General features: G+C 45.8%; 1 protein-coding gene and 1 long non-coding RNA gene across 5 annotated transcripts; one reads left to right on the forward strand and one right to left on the reverse strand.

Annotated features, from left to right (window-relative positions):
- Positions 1 to 5,908: 5,908 nt before the first annotated feature.
- LOC138690342 (uncharacterized) lies at positions 5,909 to 12,467 on the reverse strand. Its single transcript, XR_011329187.1, has 2 exons — positions 11,896 to 12,467; positions 5,909 to 7,538 (listed from the first exon to the last, which is right to left on the reverse strand). It is a non-coding gene; the product is annotated as an uncharacterized lncRNA (long non-coding RNA).
- Positions 12,468 to 13,128: 661 nt separating this feature from the next.
- Positions 13,129 to 17,557, forward strand: ID4 (inhibitor of DNA binding 4). 4 transcript variants are annotated; one of them, XM_069809201.1, is made up of 3 exons: positions 13,129 to 13,765; positions 14,263 to 14,321; positions 17,275 to 17,557. In XM_069809201.1, the coding sequence occupies exons 1-2, from the start codon at positions 13,366 to 13,368 to the stop codon at positions 14,274 to 14,276; spliced, it is 414 nt and encodes a 137-aa protein (XP_069665302.1). In that variant the 5' UTR covers positions 13,129 to 13,365; the 3' UTR covers positions 14,277 to 14,321; positions 17,275 to 17,557. The 4 variants fall into 4 exon arrangements, with proteins under 4 accessions (XP_069665302.1, XP_069665300.1, XP_069665301.1 ...); XM_069809199.1 differs by having other exon boundaries at positions 13,129 to 13,758; XM_069809200.1 differs by lacking the exon at positions 17,275 to 17,557 and adding an exon at positions 14,829 to 16,333.
- The last annotated feature ends 436 nt before the right edge of the window (positions 17,558 to 17,993 follow it).

Raw genomic sequence — 17,993 nt, forward strand, 5'->3', positions numbered from 1 at the left:
ATCCAGCTCTCCCGGCTCTCCTGAGTCCAGGTGCAGCTCCCTAAGAAAACACATTATAGAAAGGTAAGATGTGATGCTGTAAAAGACTGAGCCTGAAACGTAAAAGCATCACAATACCGATGCAAAAGAAACGCCCAAATTAGCATAAGTTACGCCAAGTAAATCAGAACGGATACGCTCTGATTGCATTATACAGAGACTATCTTTATATCAAGATGCCAGCATACCAGCCTGGTTCTTTCATATCTAAAGCATTTGGTTACAATGAGTTATAATTTGTTATAACAATGTTAATAAATTAAAAGCACAAAGGGGCAATTACAATCACATTAAAACATTCCATAATTTTGGAAAATTAATGTTTCACTAAGTCTTCATTTTTATGGATAAATTGAGTCAGAACCGTGCTGTTCCTACACTGTGCTAACCAGTATCAGTGTTAAGCTTTTTGGAACCATATGGAAAGCTATCAATTTTTTCTTAAGTAGGATTCTCATCACTCTGTTTAATATCACTACAAATTACACAGGCTAATATTTACAGATGGTTTCAGGCAGGAACTGTGAATCAACAAACTGCAAGGCAATAGGTAGTAACTACTCATTCTTCAAAGGACGTGTTGTGAGCTACCTGCCAGAGGGCTGTACAGAAAACCAGGAAACTCTCTCGCCTCTGATCCCTCATTTGACTCAGCGCCCCTTTGGGACTTTGGGAAGTCACACGGGGCCAAACTGCAGTAATATCAAACTGAAGCCTGACAAGTTTCTGAATCACATACAAATAAATAAATTGGCTTAAAAACTCACAAGATCTTTTAATGTTATACTGTAGGTCCATTTTATTTGTCTCCTCGTGCTTCAAGTTACAGTCAACTCGGACTTCAGAAGTCTTCATTATGGACACCAAATATAGAAACACAACTATCTGATCAACAAAAAGGGATGATCACGAAGTTCACCATCAGCACTAGGTCTTTCACAGAGACATTGAGCTTTTTAAGTTTCTCAGATGAGTTTAGAAAGCCTACAGCTTTTAAGCTTCCAAAACATTCATTATCAGACTGTTGGGTACTTGACCACACTACTGGGGCAAAACTGGTTCACGCTTAGGCAGCTAAAGAGAAAACAGTTTTCAAAAGTACTCAGCACACAGCAGTCTCGTACGCTGTTTCCATGCGACTCTTCTCCCACTGTCTCAGAAGGGGCATCACACAGCTACAGAGGTGCAGAGAAGAGCACCAGAACGATCAGAGTCGGAATGGATTCCCCATGGGAGAGATTAAAGCAACGTATTTTCCCCAGCACGAAAAAACCCAAAACCTACAGAGAATATGGTAGAGATCAGCAAAATGAGTAACCATGTCAAAAAGGTGAATATGGAAGTTACTCACTCTCTCACAACACAAGAATTAGGAGGTGCCAGCTATAATTATCAGCTGGCAGATTTTCAGAGCAACTGAAATTAATTTTTCGTTCGTACGCCACCCAATGAAACTGCGGAACTCACTGCCACCCGATGCCACAGGCACCAAAGAAGAGAAGAACGGGGCAATTTGCACAGAAAAGTCCACGGATATTCATTAAACACAACGGCTGCCACCTGCAAGCCAGAAAGTCCCCCCACACGCCCACCCCGGGCCGACTTTACCACAGAGCACAGCGCACCGGCAAAATAACGAGGGGACGGGACGGCGGGGCAGCCCCCTCCGTACCTCAAAATGGCCCCCCGCGGCGCGGGAGGGGAGGGGAGGGGAGGGGAGAGGAGGGGAGGGGAGGGGAGAGGAGAGGAGGGAAGCGCGGGCGCGGGCGCGAGCGCGGGCGCGCTCCGGCGGGCGGGCAGCTGGAAGTCATTGCCCGGAGATTGGCGTCCGCGTTGCCACGGCGACCGCCCCGGCGGCGCCAGCTGGGCCGCAGTGTGAATGGGTGATGTCACGGGCCCGGCGCCGGCCAGTCTGGGCCGCCACGGGGCCCAAAGGCATCAGCTGGGAGAGGCGGGAAAAGGGGGGGGGGTGAAGGAGGGGGGGGGGGGGGGAGCGGCGCGCGGAGCCGGCGGGAAGACCCGCGCCCACCCGCGCGACTCCCCCCCCCCCCCCCCCCCGCGGCAGCCACGCGCGCCCCGCTGTCACGCGTGGGGGGGGGGGGGGGGGCTCCCGTTGTTTGAATGGAGATGTCTCTGTTTCCACTGCCCCCCCCCCCCCCCCCGGTTCGTTCGCAGGCGCTTTTAGAAAAAGTTCTTTTCCTGCGGGAACGAGGGGCTTTTCACTGCGCTGCGGCGAGGTTTGCGATCCCTGCCAGCTCTCCCCAACTTCCCGCATTCAGCCTCGAAGTTTCCCACTGCTCTCAGCAACGAGGTTCCCACACTGCAGAATACCTGATTGTAATTTAGCCCGTTTCAGCAAAACACCCTCTCCAATTGGCAAGGAACCGTTTACTTCACAAATGAAACTCTTCATTACTTTCTCACTGATGGTCTTCCTGAGAGGACGCTTTCCTGAGTGACTGACTCGGGCTCAGAATGGGAAAATCGGATTGTTCCTTAATGTAGGTCGTTATTTACACAGATCCGCTCTTTACATTAGTTCCAGTGGGTTCGGGACAAAGACCACTCCGCAAAAGCCAGCGTAGCTGTTTGGTGACCCAGCAGGAGATGCAGGTCACGTTTAAACATAAATTCCTCTCAGAAAATACATTAAACTGTTGCAGGGGGTTTTGCAGTGAATGAAATGGCCCCCCGTCCGTCAGTCAGAAACTTCGGCTCCTCTGGTTTTTAGCTCATCTTCATCGCACAGCACCTCTAGCTGTGGGCCTCAGTGCCTGCATGCATGGGAGCAATTCCAGGCTGAGGAGGAGGAGATGTGACATAAGGTTCCTCCATCAGTAAAATCTTAGAGCGACTTAAATTAATTACACAGTTTTGCGTTTTACTTCACTTGGCATTCGCTGTTTGCGGCCAGGCAGGTGGGACGCTTGCAATGGTTTTCGTTGCAATTCTGCTTATTTTAATTCTCCTGTTAATAAGCTGGTTTGGTGCCTAAGTTCTCAGGGAATAACAGGAGGCTGAGTCCAAACCTTTAGGAATAATTACAACCGCTTGCAGTCATACGGAAGCCTTCGAAGGCAGCAGAACCTGTTGCTGAAATGCCACCCAGCAGCTTGCAGACCCTCCGTCTGAACCTCGCCACGGGGAAGGCTCAGCCGCCCGAAAAAGCAAGAGCCGTGGTGTAAGAGGAGGTGTGCGGAGGGGACCTGTGCATCCCACCGGCAGCTCAGCCCTAACGCTGAGGATGGATTTTTAAAGCCATTCAAGCGGTGCAGATTTCGGGCAAGGTGAAAGCTAACCCCCTCCAAAAATCTGCACGCAAAGGGACCTTGCAGTCCGTGTAGCGTGCTCGGATGGATGGCATCATTCACAGGTGTATGGCGAGGCGTTAGGACAAGCATGTACCAAGGACTCACCCTGCAAACGCTGATTTATCTGAGGTCAGCCAGTACACACGCATGTTGCAGGGTCAAACGCTCATCTTTCTCTAGTTTGCTGGACGCTCTGGAAGGTGGCAAGTAAACTGAGTTTCTATAAATACAATTTTAGTGTGAGGCTCAAGTCTTTCTGATCTTAACTGCTCAATATGATGTTTAAATCTAAGTGACCTGTGACCTTCAAAATCTTACTGGGATTTTAGCACTGCATGCTTTTGGTGACTGCTTAAAAGAAATTAATTTGAGAGCAGTCATTGACAGTCAGCCATCTCCATCAGGTAACTTTGCAGTAAACAAAATAAATTCCAGCTGATGGGGGAAGGGAGAGAGTGTCCTGAGAAACTCGCTCCTCTGCTCCCATTGATCATCACCTGCGCTGGACTTCATACAGCAGTTTAATCCCATTCTCTCCCTCAAAGGTTTCAAGCCTCTGCAAGATCCTGACTGCTAGGGAACAAAGACTGGTATGTGGTTCCCTCAAAGGTCAGTCATTAACCTGCCCCAACAACAGTTTTAGGAAGATCAAGGCAATGAAGAAAAACTTAAGAAAAAGCACTTTCACTTTGGAATGAATTGTTCAAAATGCCCTTATACATTCAGTTTTATTCCCTTTCAGCTCTTCACTTTTTAGTTCCTGCACGTATTTATTTCTCATCAGGAATAATGGCAAGATTTGCTCTCCCAGAGATTTGACCTTAAGTTTATTTTAGCCACAACACTATAGACCATTTCATCAATTATGAATGTACTCATGTGTATAGAGGAACTGGTAAGCCAGCTCAGTAATGCTACCTTGTTCTGGAGACTTACCCTTATAAATAAATTAGGGGCATATCTTTATGATATACCAGAAAGAAATAGAAGACGAAAGAAAGAGAGAAAGAGGAAAAGAAAGAGAGAAAGAGGAAAAAAAAGACAGAAAAAGAAAAAAAAGAAAACGAGAAAGAGAAAAAGAAAAAGAAAGAGAAAAAGAAAAAAGAAAACAGAAAAGGAAAAAAGGAAAAAGGAAAATGAAAAGAAAAAAGAAAAAGAAAAAGAAAAAGAAAAAGAAAGAAGTAAGAAAGGAAAGAAAAGGAAGAAAGAAGGAAATAGAAGAAAGATGGAAAGGAAACAGAAAATCTAGAAAGCCACATTTTTCTAAAGATAAAAAGACAGAGGCCAATATCAAAAGTGGTTTCTCTGTGGTGTGTATTTTCTGTGCCTGTACGTGAGACAATATACTGGACTTGCAGTAGCCAGACTATCAATACGACATTTATTTCCATAAGTTATTGATGACCCTTTAGCTCACAAGTGACAGGCCAAAGTAGAGCCACGAGCAACTTCTGAAAGGTCATCAATAACAACTGAAAATAAATGTTTTATCCAGTGCCTGGCCATTGTGTGTCCTGTTTATGCAATGCCAGGTTAAGTTTCATCTGGCATAGTTTTTAATGGGCTGTAACTACCTTAGTTCCTGTCTGAAGCAACCAGGTCTTCCAGCAATGGAGGCAGGAGGACACACACACACACACATACACATCCCCACTCGCTTGCTCACACGCTTCACAGAGTACCTTTTGTCAGATGCAGAAGTAAAAGCATGCTTCTCTCAGCACATCAGGATGAAACACTACCCTAAAGAGTGAAAGGAGAGACTGCCACCTTACTAAAACATTAAACACCATGGAGAATCCTGATGCTGCAAGTGTAAGACCATTCAGAAGAAAGAAGATACAGAGGGGACAGGGAGGAAAAAAAAAAAGGAGAAGCTGAGATGCAAGGTTGTAAATAAATCATACCTCATGCTAAGATTACAAATACATAATATTCTATTACTGTATTGCTAATAATAATTCACACCATACTGCAAGGAAGATTGACGCATCGTGTGTGTTAAGTAGCTCCTGGAGGCAAAAGAAAGCTCTTTCTGTCTGTAAGGAGTCTCTTACTCCCAGTGGAAAAAGACTGCAATGGACGCTGGATACAACCCAGTGGGGACCAAAAATTTACTTTGAATAACCATCACCACCAACCACAATGTCTTTTAATTAAACTTCTGTATTTAAAATTTCAATTTTTCTTACCCTTTTGCATTTGCATTTTCACATTTTAAAAAATATTTTTTTGAGAATCAGTTCTCAGGAGCTCAATGTAGAGTAACTGTTTCAAGAGGCTGGTCTGAAATAAGCTAATGACTTTGCATCCAGTTGTGAAACTTCTGCTCACTTGAGCAGTCCTTATACCCACATCCTTACTCAGGCAAATAAGCTCATTAACTTCAAGACAAACTTTCTATATAAGCAAGGATTTGTGCTGCTTTTCAAGTCAATTTCTCCATTGAGGTAAGTTGAGAGATTTGCTTGAGTAAAATATATCAGTGCTTTAAAGTGTTGAAAAAGCATGTTAGTGGAGTAAAAATTACCAAAATAAATGTCATTAACACTTCAAGGTAAGTATGTGGAAACATACTGGTATTGAAGACAACTTGAAATAGTTACTTAGCATAAGCTGTGAGATTACCTAAAATATTCTTATATATGCACATCATTTAGCTTTATGAAAACAAAGTCAAAACTGTAAGAAAATTTGCATGTTGAAGCATTTTTAACAACAATTTTGAATATGTCTTTAAAATACGTTTGCATAGTTTGCCCCCTGCACAAGAACCAAAACCATGAAGAATTGTGATACAATTACTCTAAAATGGAGAATAACATTCATTCCCATTTCTCATAAGGGAAAACTAGTAAGTCACAGAATATATTTAACTGTGAAGAATTGCAGTTCATGGATCACTGTCCAATATTCTCCTTACATCCACCTTTCTTTTTTCTGCATCTCCAGCCGTTTGCACTCTGCAATGTTTATCTTGATTTAAATTCACAGTGCTACATGGTGGTTTTCATTAGACCATCCTGTTGTCCTAATAAATATATAAGGTCATTTTAGTATATACTATTGCTGGAATTAAAACCCATGAGCGTGACCCTGTCTGCCTAAAGGAGACATTACCTGTCGTTGCTTTTTTTCTTGCTCTTTAAACATGAAATCCTGCAAGAGCTGTTTTCTGTTAACAAAAGCTGAGGGCTCTTGTTTCCGTAAGTGACAACTTTCTCCAAAGCCATCCAGGCTATAAGGTATGATCACAGAAAGCATCCGACCACAAATTAATACGAAACTCATCTTTTTAGCAGACTGCTTTTTCAAACACACACAAGTACATAAGCAAATTAAAACACTACTAAGATCCTAAAAATAATCTCCTACTATTCTACTATTTCTGCTGCAGGACGGAAAAGAAGAATGAGGAAGAGCCTTTTGCTTCTGTTCCTAAGCTCTTGGTAGATCCTCACATGTTATGGCAACAGGAACCCTATGGCAGGTAAATAAATTGATAATAAGGTTACACAGAATTTGGCATGCATTGGAAGTGCATGGTGTGGCCCATAAACAGCTGCGGTCAGGGGATTTGAAGATACATTGAAAAGCTTCCCCTCCACATGCACAACCACCAGACTTGAATTTCTAGTTCTTTCTAACTTCTGTTCCCAGCGATGACACCAATGTGACTTGAACCAAATCAACAAACAGCATTTTCTATAGTGCTTTAAATACTGGTCAGGCTGTCACTAGCATAAAGTAAAATGCAGAATTGTAAATTAATACTTGGCAAGCAGGTGATACCTGAAAGTGACACTGACCCATAAAAAATACCTTGAGAACCAACTGACTGCAGTCACAGAAAACATCGATGCATTTGCATCAATGCAGAGGAAGCGAAGGCCTCCCTCTCTACCTTGGATGTCCCTCTGCTGTGGGAAAGGCTATCTTCATAGTCAGGGAGAGAGAGGCGATTTCTTCCTTTAACATAAAAAATAAATAAAAAGATTAAAAAATAGAAACCCCGAGGATTTTGAAGAATTCCTTAAAACACTCACGGAGAAAAAAATAACAAACGTGTTACTATTGGCTTTCAAAATGTAAAATGTTGTATTAGTGCAAAGTATTGCTACTGTTCCTGCAGGGGTTTTTTGTGGCATGAACTTGGACTGCTTTTGCTGATGAAGCTCTTCAGGTCCCCTGAAAATAAATACCACTATCATTGGTGTAATGATAACATATGCAGATGAGCATGTACACATCCAGATACTTATTTAATTTAGGTCGATTTGCTCATTGTCCCTGTAGGCTGTATTATTTGTGTGATTATACAGCTCTTAATGCAAACTCATAACAAAAATGAAAATAATATGAGGCGGTATCATACCATCAGTTTTCGGGCAGATTGGCTGAGAATTTCTGCCTACAAACAAAGGGCATGACATTGCATGTAAATCTGATCTAAATCTACACAAAATAAAATTAAAGTTAAAGTTAAGACTCCAAATTCAATCTGTTACTATGTAACTCAGTTTAATGTAGTGTTCTTTCACGAAGCTGCTCAAAATACTCCTAAATTATTTCCCCCTTCCCCAGAATAAGTATCTTGATTGCTTATATTTGGACGACACTGCAGAAGGTTGTCAACATGAGTTATCTTTCTTGCCACAAGCTTGCTTTAGTCAACGCAGAAATCTGACATTACCCAACAAACCCAGTGTTTCTGGTCACCTGAACAAAGCAACCTTCTTAAATGACATTAGCCTTCGGCCGACATACAACCACCAGCAAAATGCCAGGGCATCTGTCAGTGACATATCAATGTTGTCTGCTCCCGCAGCCTCTCAAAAGGAGGAGGTGGGTTTGCACAAATTTCTACACCGTACCCAGGCTGGAGGCAGCACAGCAGGAAAAGCTCTTGTAGATACTAACCCCATTACAGTCTTTTTTTTGGTTCTCCACTAATTGAGGTAAAATATTTTTTTATGCATTTATTTCCGTGTTCATGTAAAAAAAAGCTTACATAAGCATTAAGCCATGGAGAAGGGTTTTTTTTATTCTGTTCCTCATCTCTCCAAAATGTTTGTTGTCACGTGATTTTTTGTAGCATACGAAGCTGAAGGAAAGCATAAAGAGGTGGGCAGGAATATGCTTCTGTAATTAGAAGGATGCTCGAAATTGGACAACTATGTGAACATGCACAAAAAAATAATTCTCTTTCGTCTGGGAAGAGCTGTTGTGAGCAGTCAACAAACATTTTTCTATTTATTTTATATTACACTTCATGCACGGGGGGCAACGGGAAGGTGAAGATCTTGAGAATCTCTTAGGTTTTCTCATTAAACAGAAAATTCTGTCATGACCACAACGAGAGAATGAGAAAAAAAACCCACCACATTAAGTGAAGTGTGTGAGTTGCATTTACATTTTGGCTTTGAGGAAAATAGGAGAACAGTACTGAAGATGACTCGTGCTATTTGAGGAAAGGGTTTGCATTAAGAAGGGTTTGGAAGAGCTCTGATGGTGAATCGTCCCTGGTGAGGACTGGTACCAGAAGACAGATGGATTTCAGTCTGTTGGTAGTCTGCAGAGTGAGGTGACTTCTCTGTGCTCCCCAAATGCCCGATGGACCTTCCCTGACCCATTCTGAGGACCCATGGGGTGTCACTGCAAAGGACCCCACAGTCTCACCTCCAGCCCGGTGTCTAAGGGGACATAGGCATGTAGGAATAATAATCCAATAAAAGATTTACATATTCTTTCCTCCATCTCATTCCCCCACCCAATTTTTCATTTCATATCACTATCCCCTGTTGCCAAGAGGAGTTTATCTATGGTGTTTGATAAGGGAGCACTAAACACATTATAGTGCTATTTTAAATGACATCACAACTAACTAGATATTTTAATTGAAGGTAAATAACCAACGTTATTGCCTTTTGAATGATAGCAATAGTGGAGAGTAATGGCACCACTGAGGAATCAATTGCTATTTCCCTCATAAACCATAAACCATTCAGAGATTTATAATGCTTTTTTAATGATCAGCCCTTGTAGGTGTTGAGCAGCTCCTCCGAGATCCTGAGTCCTCTGGCTGCCTGCTGAAGTCAACAGGAATGGGGGGCGGGGGGGGGGTCTCAATATCTTTGTGCCCACCAGGATGAAACTTGTCACACCAGTTACCAGCCTCAAGCAAAGGAAAGCGTGGGATTTTACTGCACTGCTCTGATACACTGTGCCCCAAGCCCCAAAACAGGGACACTTGACTCAACCACTGTTTCATAACCTGCTTAAGAATAAAAACGTATTGTGCATTTGTGTGCATTTCATGCCCTCTTAAGGTAGGTATAGCAAGTAACCTTGTGTTAGAAACCACGTTGATTGCTTGCTTCTGTCTGCATACCTAAATGTGTTCCCTTCAAATTTTATCTGTCCTGAGACTATTTGAACTAATGCGGTACTATCCAATGCACCAGTTGGTTCAGTGGCATTGTATCACGCACAAACATCTGTGGATCCGGAGTGCTGTCAGAGGAAATGTCCCGTGTTCTGCACTTGGAAGGACCGTTCTCCTTCCCTGGTGCCAGGACCCAGAGACAGTGTCAATGTCTCAGGTTTATTTTTTCAGCTGGAGTCAATGGCATATTCATATACCCAGACCTGTGCTGACAAATTCAGCCTACATTACTCATTCTCGTCAAGTTCAATGGGATTATCCTCATGACAAAGGGGATGCAAGGCCAGTCATCAGGTTTTCATTTTTAACTTGCTTTACTCTGGTTTTGAATCAAAAGCAACTTTTTTAAGCTCCAGAGAGCACGATGATGTGATCTGAACTCATCAATTCTCTTTTAATGGACCAAACTGGTCCATTCAAGCATTATCACAGATCTTGTGATAACATTGCAAGAGTTGGTTACAATGGAAATAAATCTCAACTCTGGATGTGGGAAGACAGCACAGAAAGACCCAGCCAAGACAGATGAATTCCTCCAGCCAGCCAGGAAGGGACCACATGCTTGAAGATGCACAGAATTTATTTTAAAAATTCAAACTTGGTCTGGTGAAAAACAGGAGCGTTAATCCCTATATACTCATGTCATGAAAAATATTGCTATTAATAGGACAAAAGCAGGAACGGTAACCACTGTCCCTCTCTCTTGTGTACAGCTTCAGGGATGAAGAGTTTCACTATGCCTACCTCCACTGCTAACATTCCGGGGTTTCCATCCCATTTCTAGAGCAATTTACTTAGCATCTGGTGCACATCCAATCTAAATTTTGAAAAAGCAGCCGACCCAACCTGCTCCCACTTAAGTCAATAACAAAACTCCCATTGACTTCAAGGAGAGCAAAAGCAGACCGGTTGTTAACAGGGAATTGGTGCCTATTGTTCAGCCGAGCATGTCGGACTAGCATGTATCAACTTCATGAGTATCAAAGGGAGTTACTAGAGGAAATCCCCTGAATATTTATGCGATAGTTGGAGGGGAGGGCTGTTTTTCCCTCTCCCACATATCTCTACCGTGATCTGTTAGCTATGTGAACGCACACGGTCTTCTCCCAACTTCAACAATGCTTACAGACCCTCAGATTTCCCTTCGTACTTGCTGCGGTGGAAGGGTTTTCCGATGGAAAAAGAGGTTTGCGGCACATTGTGGTTCTTCATGGGTTTCCAGAAATACTGAGTCATCTTCAAGCGCCAACGTGGTCTCAGTGGATTTGCTATAGTGCTGCTACAGTGAGTATGTCAGAAATAATCTGTCCAAATCAGCTTTGGGAGAGCTAAAGGGGAACCAGCTACACACTGGGGTTTCCCAGAGATTTCCAGCAAGATCAGACCAGCTCCCAGGAGGGATTCAGTACAAAACAGAACAACCCAGTATTACAGCGTATCTAGTTTCACGCAGATTTTAATTAAATTGGACCAGCAAGATTTGAGTCTGCATGCTCACCATAATTTAACAAATCATTTTTTTTAGACAGCACATCAAGTCTGTCCATATTACCAAGACTCTGGGAAACAGACAAAGTGTAACCGTAACTTGTGCTTTAAGGCCCATATGTATTTCCACCTGGTGAGACTTGGAGACTGCAGGGAGTGGAGTTTCACAGAATAAAAGCAATGACTGCGGCAGAACTGGGATCATCCAGCCCATAGCTAATGGAAGTACATCTTCCCATCACACTGTCACGGTGCAGCATACAAATCTAGACCTCAGTCAGACAAAGATTTATACCACGCACTTAAATTTTGTGCCGAGAGGAACCCAACTGCCATGGATGGCACTGGTAATGTGGGACAAAATAAGGAAAACAAGACTGTGAGTATTTGTAAGCAGAGCCTCAAAACATATGTTTTTAAAGGGTGAGAGAGAATGAAAGTGTACTTCATTATACGCTTCAGATGATCCAGTATCACCGCTCATTCAAGTTCTGGGTTTGACAGCTTCCCACTGCATCCTTTATATATCACCCGTTGTGACTAAGCATTGAGGGGACATGCAATCATTAATCACCATTATGGATTTCTTCCCTTCTGTTGGGTTTGACTTACAAGCTTAGGGGCAGATCCTGCAGCCTTTACTCCTTCCTGCAGTCCTTTGCCCAAGCAAGCAGCCCTGCTTCGCTCAGGGAGAGCTCGAAGCGCTGCAGCAGCTGTAGGATCGAGCGCCGAGTTTCTTACACCGGCATTCCCTTCAAATATGCAATGGCTCTTAATCCTTTGCAGGAATTAACAGAAAGTTTGAACACTGCATTATTAAATTAAAAGGTTACAATCTGCCACAAGATGACTTAAGCAGGACTCCGGAGTATGTGTCTGTTAATTTTAATGCTCTGTCTCAAAGTACAGAACTCTGGACATTTCCAGCATCATATTTAAAACATGGTACATCTACTAATACGTGATCTGGTGCATTAATGGACCAAATTAAGTTACAGGTATGAATTTTACATAAAACGGATTAATATTATATGTCATGGAGGAATTTTAAATACTCCATCTCCATGCATTTTTAATAGTTATGTGCTCTAATTTAATGTTCCTAGGCATTGCTCTGCTTGAAGTCCCCAAACCCTCCTCCTTCCCTCTCTCCCCCCCGCTCCCTCCCCCTCAAGTTTTGCTTGGGATTTTCCCTGCCTTTAAACCGCCGTCCCGAAGTCCCTCAAAATATGGGTAAAGCCGGGCTGCGTCTCCGACAGCGAGAGGATAAAAACGCGTTTCACGACCCGAGGAGATGCCACCCCTCCCCGGGGAGGTGGGGGGGGGGCGGGCAGCCGCTTTTCCTCCGGGCGGGCGGCGGGGAGCGGCGCCGGTGACTCGGGGCTGCCGCTCGCCCGCGCCGGACCGCGGGGGCGGCGCCGGGAGCCGCTGGGCGGCGGGTCCCGCCTGCATTCCCGCAGTCCTTCCTCCCCGGGACCGCCTTTCTCCTCCTCCTCCTCCGCCGCCGCCGCTGCCACCTCCTCCTCCTCCTCCTCCCCGCGGCGGTCAGCGCCAGCCACCCGCCCCCCTCCAGCAGCGCCACCGCCCCCCCTGCCCCGCCGCCATTGGCCGGCACCGCGTTCCAGGGGGGGACGCGGCGCTCTGATTGGCTGAAGCGCAGCACCGCGGCGCCCCCCCACCCGCACCCTCCGCGCTTCGTTCTCCTTGCTCCGCCGCGGCGCCGCCCGCCGCGCCCCGCCCGCGCCCCGCGCTATATAGCGGGCGGCGCGGCCAGCGGCGCCGGCAGAGGCGGCCGCGGTTGTAGCGCAGCAGCCGGGAAGAGAGAGCGGGCTTATTTTTTTTTTTTTGGTTTTGGTTTTTTTTTTTTTGGCGGTGCCACTGTTGTCGTCGCGGCCCTACGACCACCTCTCGTTACACCCCCGGGGGTGGGAGGGGGGGGGGCTGCCGGTAACGCCAGCGAAGCTGCGGCCGTGCCCCTCTCCCGTTGCGTTGCGGGCGGGTGCGTGCGCGGCTGCCCGAGGTCGCGGGAGGCGGCAGCGGTGGTGGAGAGGGAGGTCTCCCTCCCTCCCTCCTTGCGGCACCATGAAAGCCGTGAGTCCCGTCCGGCACCCCAGCCGCAAGGCGCAGCCCGGCGTGGCGGGCGGCGGACACCCGGCCCTGCGGTGCCTGGCCGAGCACAGCGGCTGCAAGGGGAGCCCGCCGTCGGGCGAGGAGCCGGCGGCCCTCTGCCTGCAGTGCGATATGAATGACTGTTACAGCCGGCTGAGGAAGCTGGTGCCCACCATCCCGCCCAACAAGAGGGTCAGCAAAGTGGAGATCCTCCAGCATGTCATCGACTACATCCTCGACCTGCAGCTGGCTCTGGAGACGCACCCGGCGCTGCTCCGCCAGCAGCAGCAGCCGCCCGCCCTGCACCCGGGCAGCTGTCCCGCGGGGACCCCCAGGACCCCGCTGACGGCCCTCAACACTGACCCGGTAAGAGGTGCGTGCCACGCCAGCCCCGCAATTCGGGTTGCGGAGCGGGGAGGAGGGCAGCGACGTGGACCCCCCCGCCCCCCCGGTTCGGTGCTCAGCCGCGGGGCCGCAGCCCCCGGGGCGGACGGGGGTAGAAACACCCCGGCGGTGCTCGGTGGGGTGCCTGCATCCCCTCGGTGCAGGCAGGCACCCGCACGGTGTTTACCGTGTAATTACAGCCTCTCGAGGGAGTAGCTGTAATCGGCGTGTTTGCACACACGGGAGCCAGACGCGGTGCTCCTGCGCTTCCCAGCCCTCCACGGAGCGTAGCGAGTACGAACGGGTTTTTTTTTGGGGGGGGGGGGGGGGGGCTGTACACATTTAACGCCCTCCGCGCAGCATCCTTGGGGGGTGTCCAGTTGCCCTGTACGCCGAGGGTGATGGGTGGGATGTGGGGAGAGGGGAATCTCCGCGTCCTTCCCTCCCCCCCCACCTCTTAACTTGCCGCCTTTCGTTGCCCCGCAGGCTGGCTCTGTTAACAAGCCGGGGGACAGCATCCTCTGCCGCTGACCGCCGCTCCCCAGGTGAGTGCCGGGAGTCCGGGGGGGGGGGGGGAGAACGACGGGATGGTGGGGAGGGGAGAGAGCGCAGCCCTCCGGGGCTCAGCGCCCGGGCTCGGCGGGGCCCCACCGCCTCCCGCCGGGAAGCCTGCCGAAGGCTGGGGGGGGGGGGGGGGGGCGCCTGAGCCCGGCGAGGAATATTTGCAGGAGGCTTTGGGGTTTTATCTTTAATTACCGGGTGGTTATTTTCTTTTCTTTAATTACCGGGTGGTTTGTTGGGTTTTTTTGTTGTTTGTTGTTTTTTTTTTTTTTTCTCCCCCCCCCCCCCCCCCCCCCCTTTCCCCGAAGCGCTTCTGGCTGCGGCGTGCAGCTGCGCATCCCTCCGCCTGGCCCAGCCTGGGAGCTGCGGTTGTTGTTTGACCTGGTTTGTTTTGGGTTGTTGATCAAGCATGTCTTGTGTTTTGTTGGTGGCGCCAGTCGGTCTGGAGCGGAGCGGTTCACACACCCCCTCTATTCATTCCTCTCCCACAGGTGTGCGGCGGCGCCGCGCAGAGGCACCGCGGGGGGCGGGCGGGGGGGGGACGGGACGGGACTGGGGAGACGGGACCCGGCCCCGCCGCACCGGAGGAAGGAGCCAGCCGACCCCCCCTACGCCCCCCCCGAGCGGTTCCCACGCTTCATCCCGGCAGAGCCAGCCTTTTCACCGCTTTGCACGTCCGTAGCGGCCCCCCCCCCACCCACCGTTCCCGTCCCCCCCCCCCCCCGCCCCGGTCCGTCTCTTCGCTTCCCACCAGATGTGAGCGGTGCGTCCCGCGGGGGCAGGAGGTGGTCGGACTCGAGCGGCAAAAAAAAGTTGCGACTCTGCCCCGGGATAGAGGACCGAGCCTAAACCAGCCTTTAGAAGCGTTATAACTCTTTAAGGGACCGAGCAGCTGAATCTTGAAGCTTTACTAATCTACCAGAGCATTTGTAGATATATTTGACATCTATTGTTTAAAATAGATGGATTTTATTGGGGCCCAGGGAGCTTTCTTCTCCCTGCAGGAATGTTACATATTGTATAGATAAATGAGTGACATTTCATACTGTGTATATATAGAGATGTTCTATAAGTGTGAGAAAAGTATATGCTTTAATAGACTACTGTAATTATAAAATATTTTTAATTAAATATTTTTTTGTAAATATTATAAAGGTGTGTATGTTTTTTTTAAATCTGTGGGAATATCTCTAGAAAACCACAGCTCAAGTATGGAGCTGCTAATATGGAAATACCTTGAATGTTTAGGGCTTTTTTTTTTTGTCCCCAAATGTCCTTTAGACTCGGAAGTTACAGCTCTAGCTAATGGTCCTGCATGATTGCATGAAATGTCTAATTGCAAATAAACTTGTTTGGAGTCCATACAAACGTGTTTTCCTCAATCTAGACTTAAAATGTTTGTAAGTGTATTATACATTTTGAGACTACACTTTTGTCATTTAGGCACAGGGGTTTTTAGTGCATTCTATAAAAGTAGCAGTAAGATGTAGTGTTTTTTACTGAGAATAGAAAAACAAATTCTATCTAGTTTTTGCATTACGGGGGCAATGCTTTAGATCTTTAATCAGCTTTTTCTTAAAATCTGCTGTTGCATCAGATGAAGAAATTTGTTCTGGAACTTCATTTAGCACCAAAAGGTTTTATTGCAAACTTAAGAGTTCCTACAGCCTATTAATTGCTTAAGAAGTGAAAAGAGTTCTCTGCTTGCAACCAAAGGGCAAACCATTAACAAAAGCAGTTGCTGTTTCCTTCGTCCAAAGAGTATTAATACCGAACTGCAGAAAGGCACATGGGCAAAGTCATTACGATCGGTGATGTAAATTCATCTGAAAATGAACTTAAGTAGACCAAAAATCGGATAACTGCGTCAAGATTATTTTTCTAGTACAAAATGACTTACATTTCACTGCAGCTATGTTACAGTTAAAATCCTGTTTAATCTCTGTGATGTGTAACTACTACATGTGAACATTAAACTAGATTTACCTGTCTTTAACTGTGATTCTTCAGCTTTTTTCTTCAATCCTCTGAATTTGCACATTCTCTTCACTTTTTTTTTTGGTACGTAACCATTTGATGGGTGAATTAATTTTACAGGCTTTTATACAATTGAGTCTTACAGACTGTGAACTCATGTCCAGGCTGAGTGAAAGATGCTCATCTTGTGTGATCAGTAGCCTGCGCATTAGTGAAATGGGGTTTTCAGAGTGGGAGAATTAAGTAGGATTTAATTGGGTGCTTTGTAAATAGCTAGCCAACTGTGTGTGTAACATGGTCTGTTTGACTAAAAAAGAGGATTTGTTTCAGATTATACAAGTGTCAAAAGTACTATAACCCAAGGGATGGCTTCTATTAAGTTAAATATTTATAAGGAAATTAACTACTGGGGTCATTAGCTATTGACTACAGTGATAATGTCAACAAGATGAACATTTTCTTAATCAAAATAATTGTGTAAAGAGCAAATAAAAAGTGGCTAACACATCTGCAAACATGAGGCCTCCTCTCACTGCACATGCATTGAAGGCAGGGGCATTTCAGAGGCTGAGCCCTGACCCGAGGGATGGGGGAGTGGGTCCCTGCGTGGTTTTCCCCCCAGCTTGGCTGTTACAACAATAGTTGTTTAATGAGCAAAATACGTGTTCTGGTAAAATTAAGTCATGAACCTCTCATTCTGTGTCTCCAGCTAATTCAGTGACACAATCGGATTTTTTACTGCAGTTTGGGAATTCTTACATTGTATTTAAAAAAAGAAAAGCAACATTTTTCCAAAGGAATGGTTTAAATTTACGTTTGTTTTCTTTGTTTATCCTATTAATATTTGTAGTCCCTAGCTTACTTCAGCTTGTATAACTCAGCTTATTTTGTATACAGGTTTTCAGTAACACTAGTTCTCAATACCCTCATTTGTTTCTTTCCACTGTTGCCAAATTACAGTATTCTGTTACACAGAAGAGGAAGCAAGCAAAGGTGCAGTCTTAAAACACGAAACTACCTTGTAGAGTTTCTGCATATCAAAGCTGGTGAATCCTGGGGGAGCTGATAAATCACTGACCTACTCTTCGAGGGAGAGCGTACCAAATCCTGGATTGTTTCAGGTTGGGGCAATCTCCTGTTGAGTTCAGCGGCTTGAGGATTTGGTTTTCCTTTAAAAAACTGTTGCGGTGCAACAAGTTAGGACCTTTAGAAAATGAAGTCTTATTAAAGAGCTGTGAAAATCTTTCCTCTTATATAGTATTTTTGACAAATGTGAAAGCCTGCATATAACACTCAAAAAAGCTCTTATCAGAGCATAGTAGATGCTGGTCTTGATTTATTCCTTACGCTATGTGTGAAACTGTAAGCAAAGAATATCTGGCTTCCTAATGGCTGGAATCGGTACGGTCTTAAATACAGCCGTACTTATTTTTGTTTTTCAAAGATTTTAGTGTCTTTCATCGTATTTTAATCCCGTATCTTGTTTAAATCATGTTCTCCATATAGCAAAGGGCATAAATGTTTGAACAAAGGCAAATTAAAAGGACTCTTTCTTCTAATGCCTTGGATTTTCTCTTAGTCACAAAAGCATTCCTTAAAAGGAGCTTTTTGATTGCGTGATGAGAGTTGTGGTGAGGCTGCCAGATTAGGAATTAGGATACCAAATTCTGTTCCCAGCT

This window comes from Haliaeetus albicilla, chromosome 21, assembly GCF_947461875.1.
Source record: "Haliaeetus albicilla chromosome 21, bHalAlb1.1, whole genome shotgun sequence".
NCBI classification, from domain to species: Eukaryota; Metazoa; Chordata; class Aves; order Accipitriformes; family Accipitridae; genus Haliaeetus; species Haliaeetus albicilla.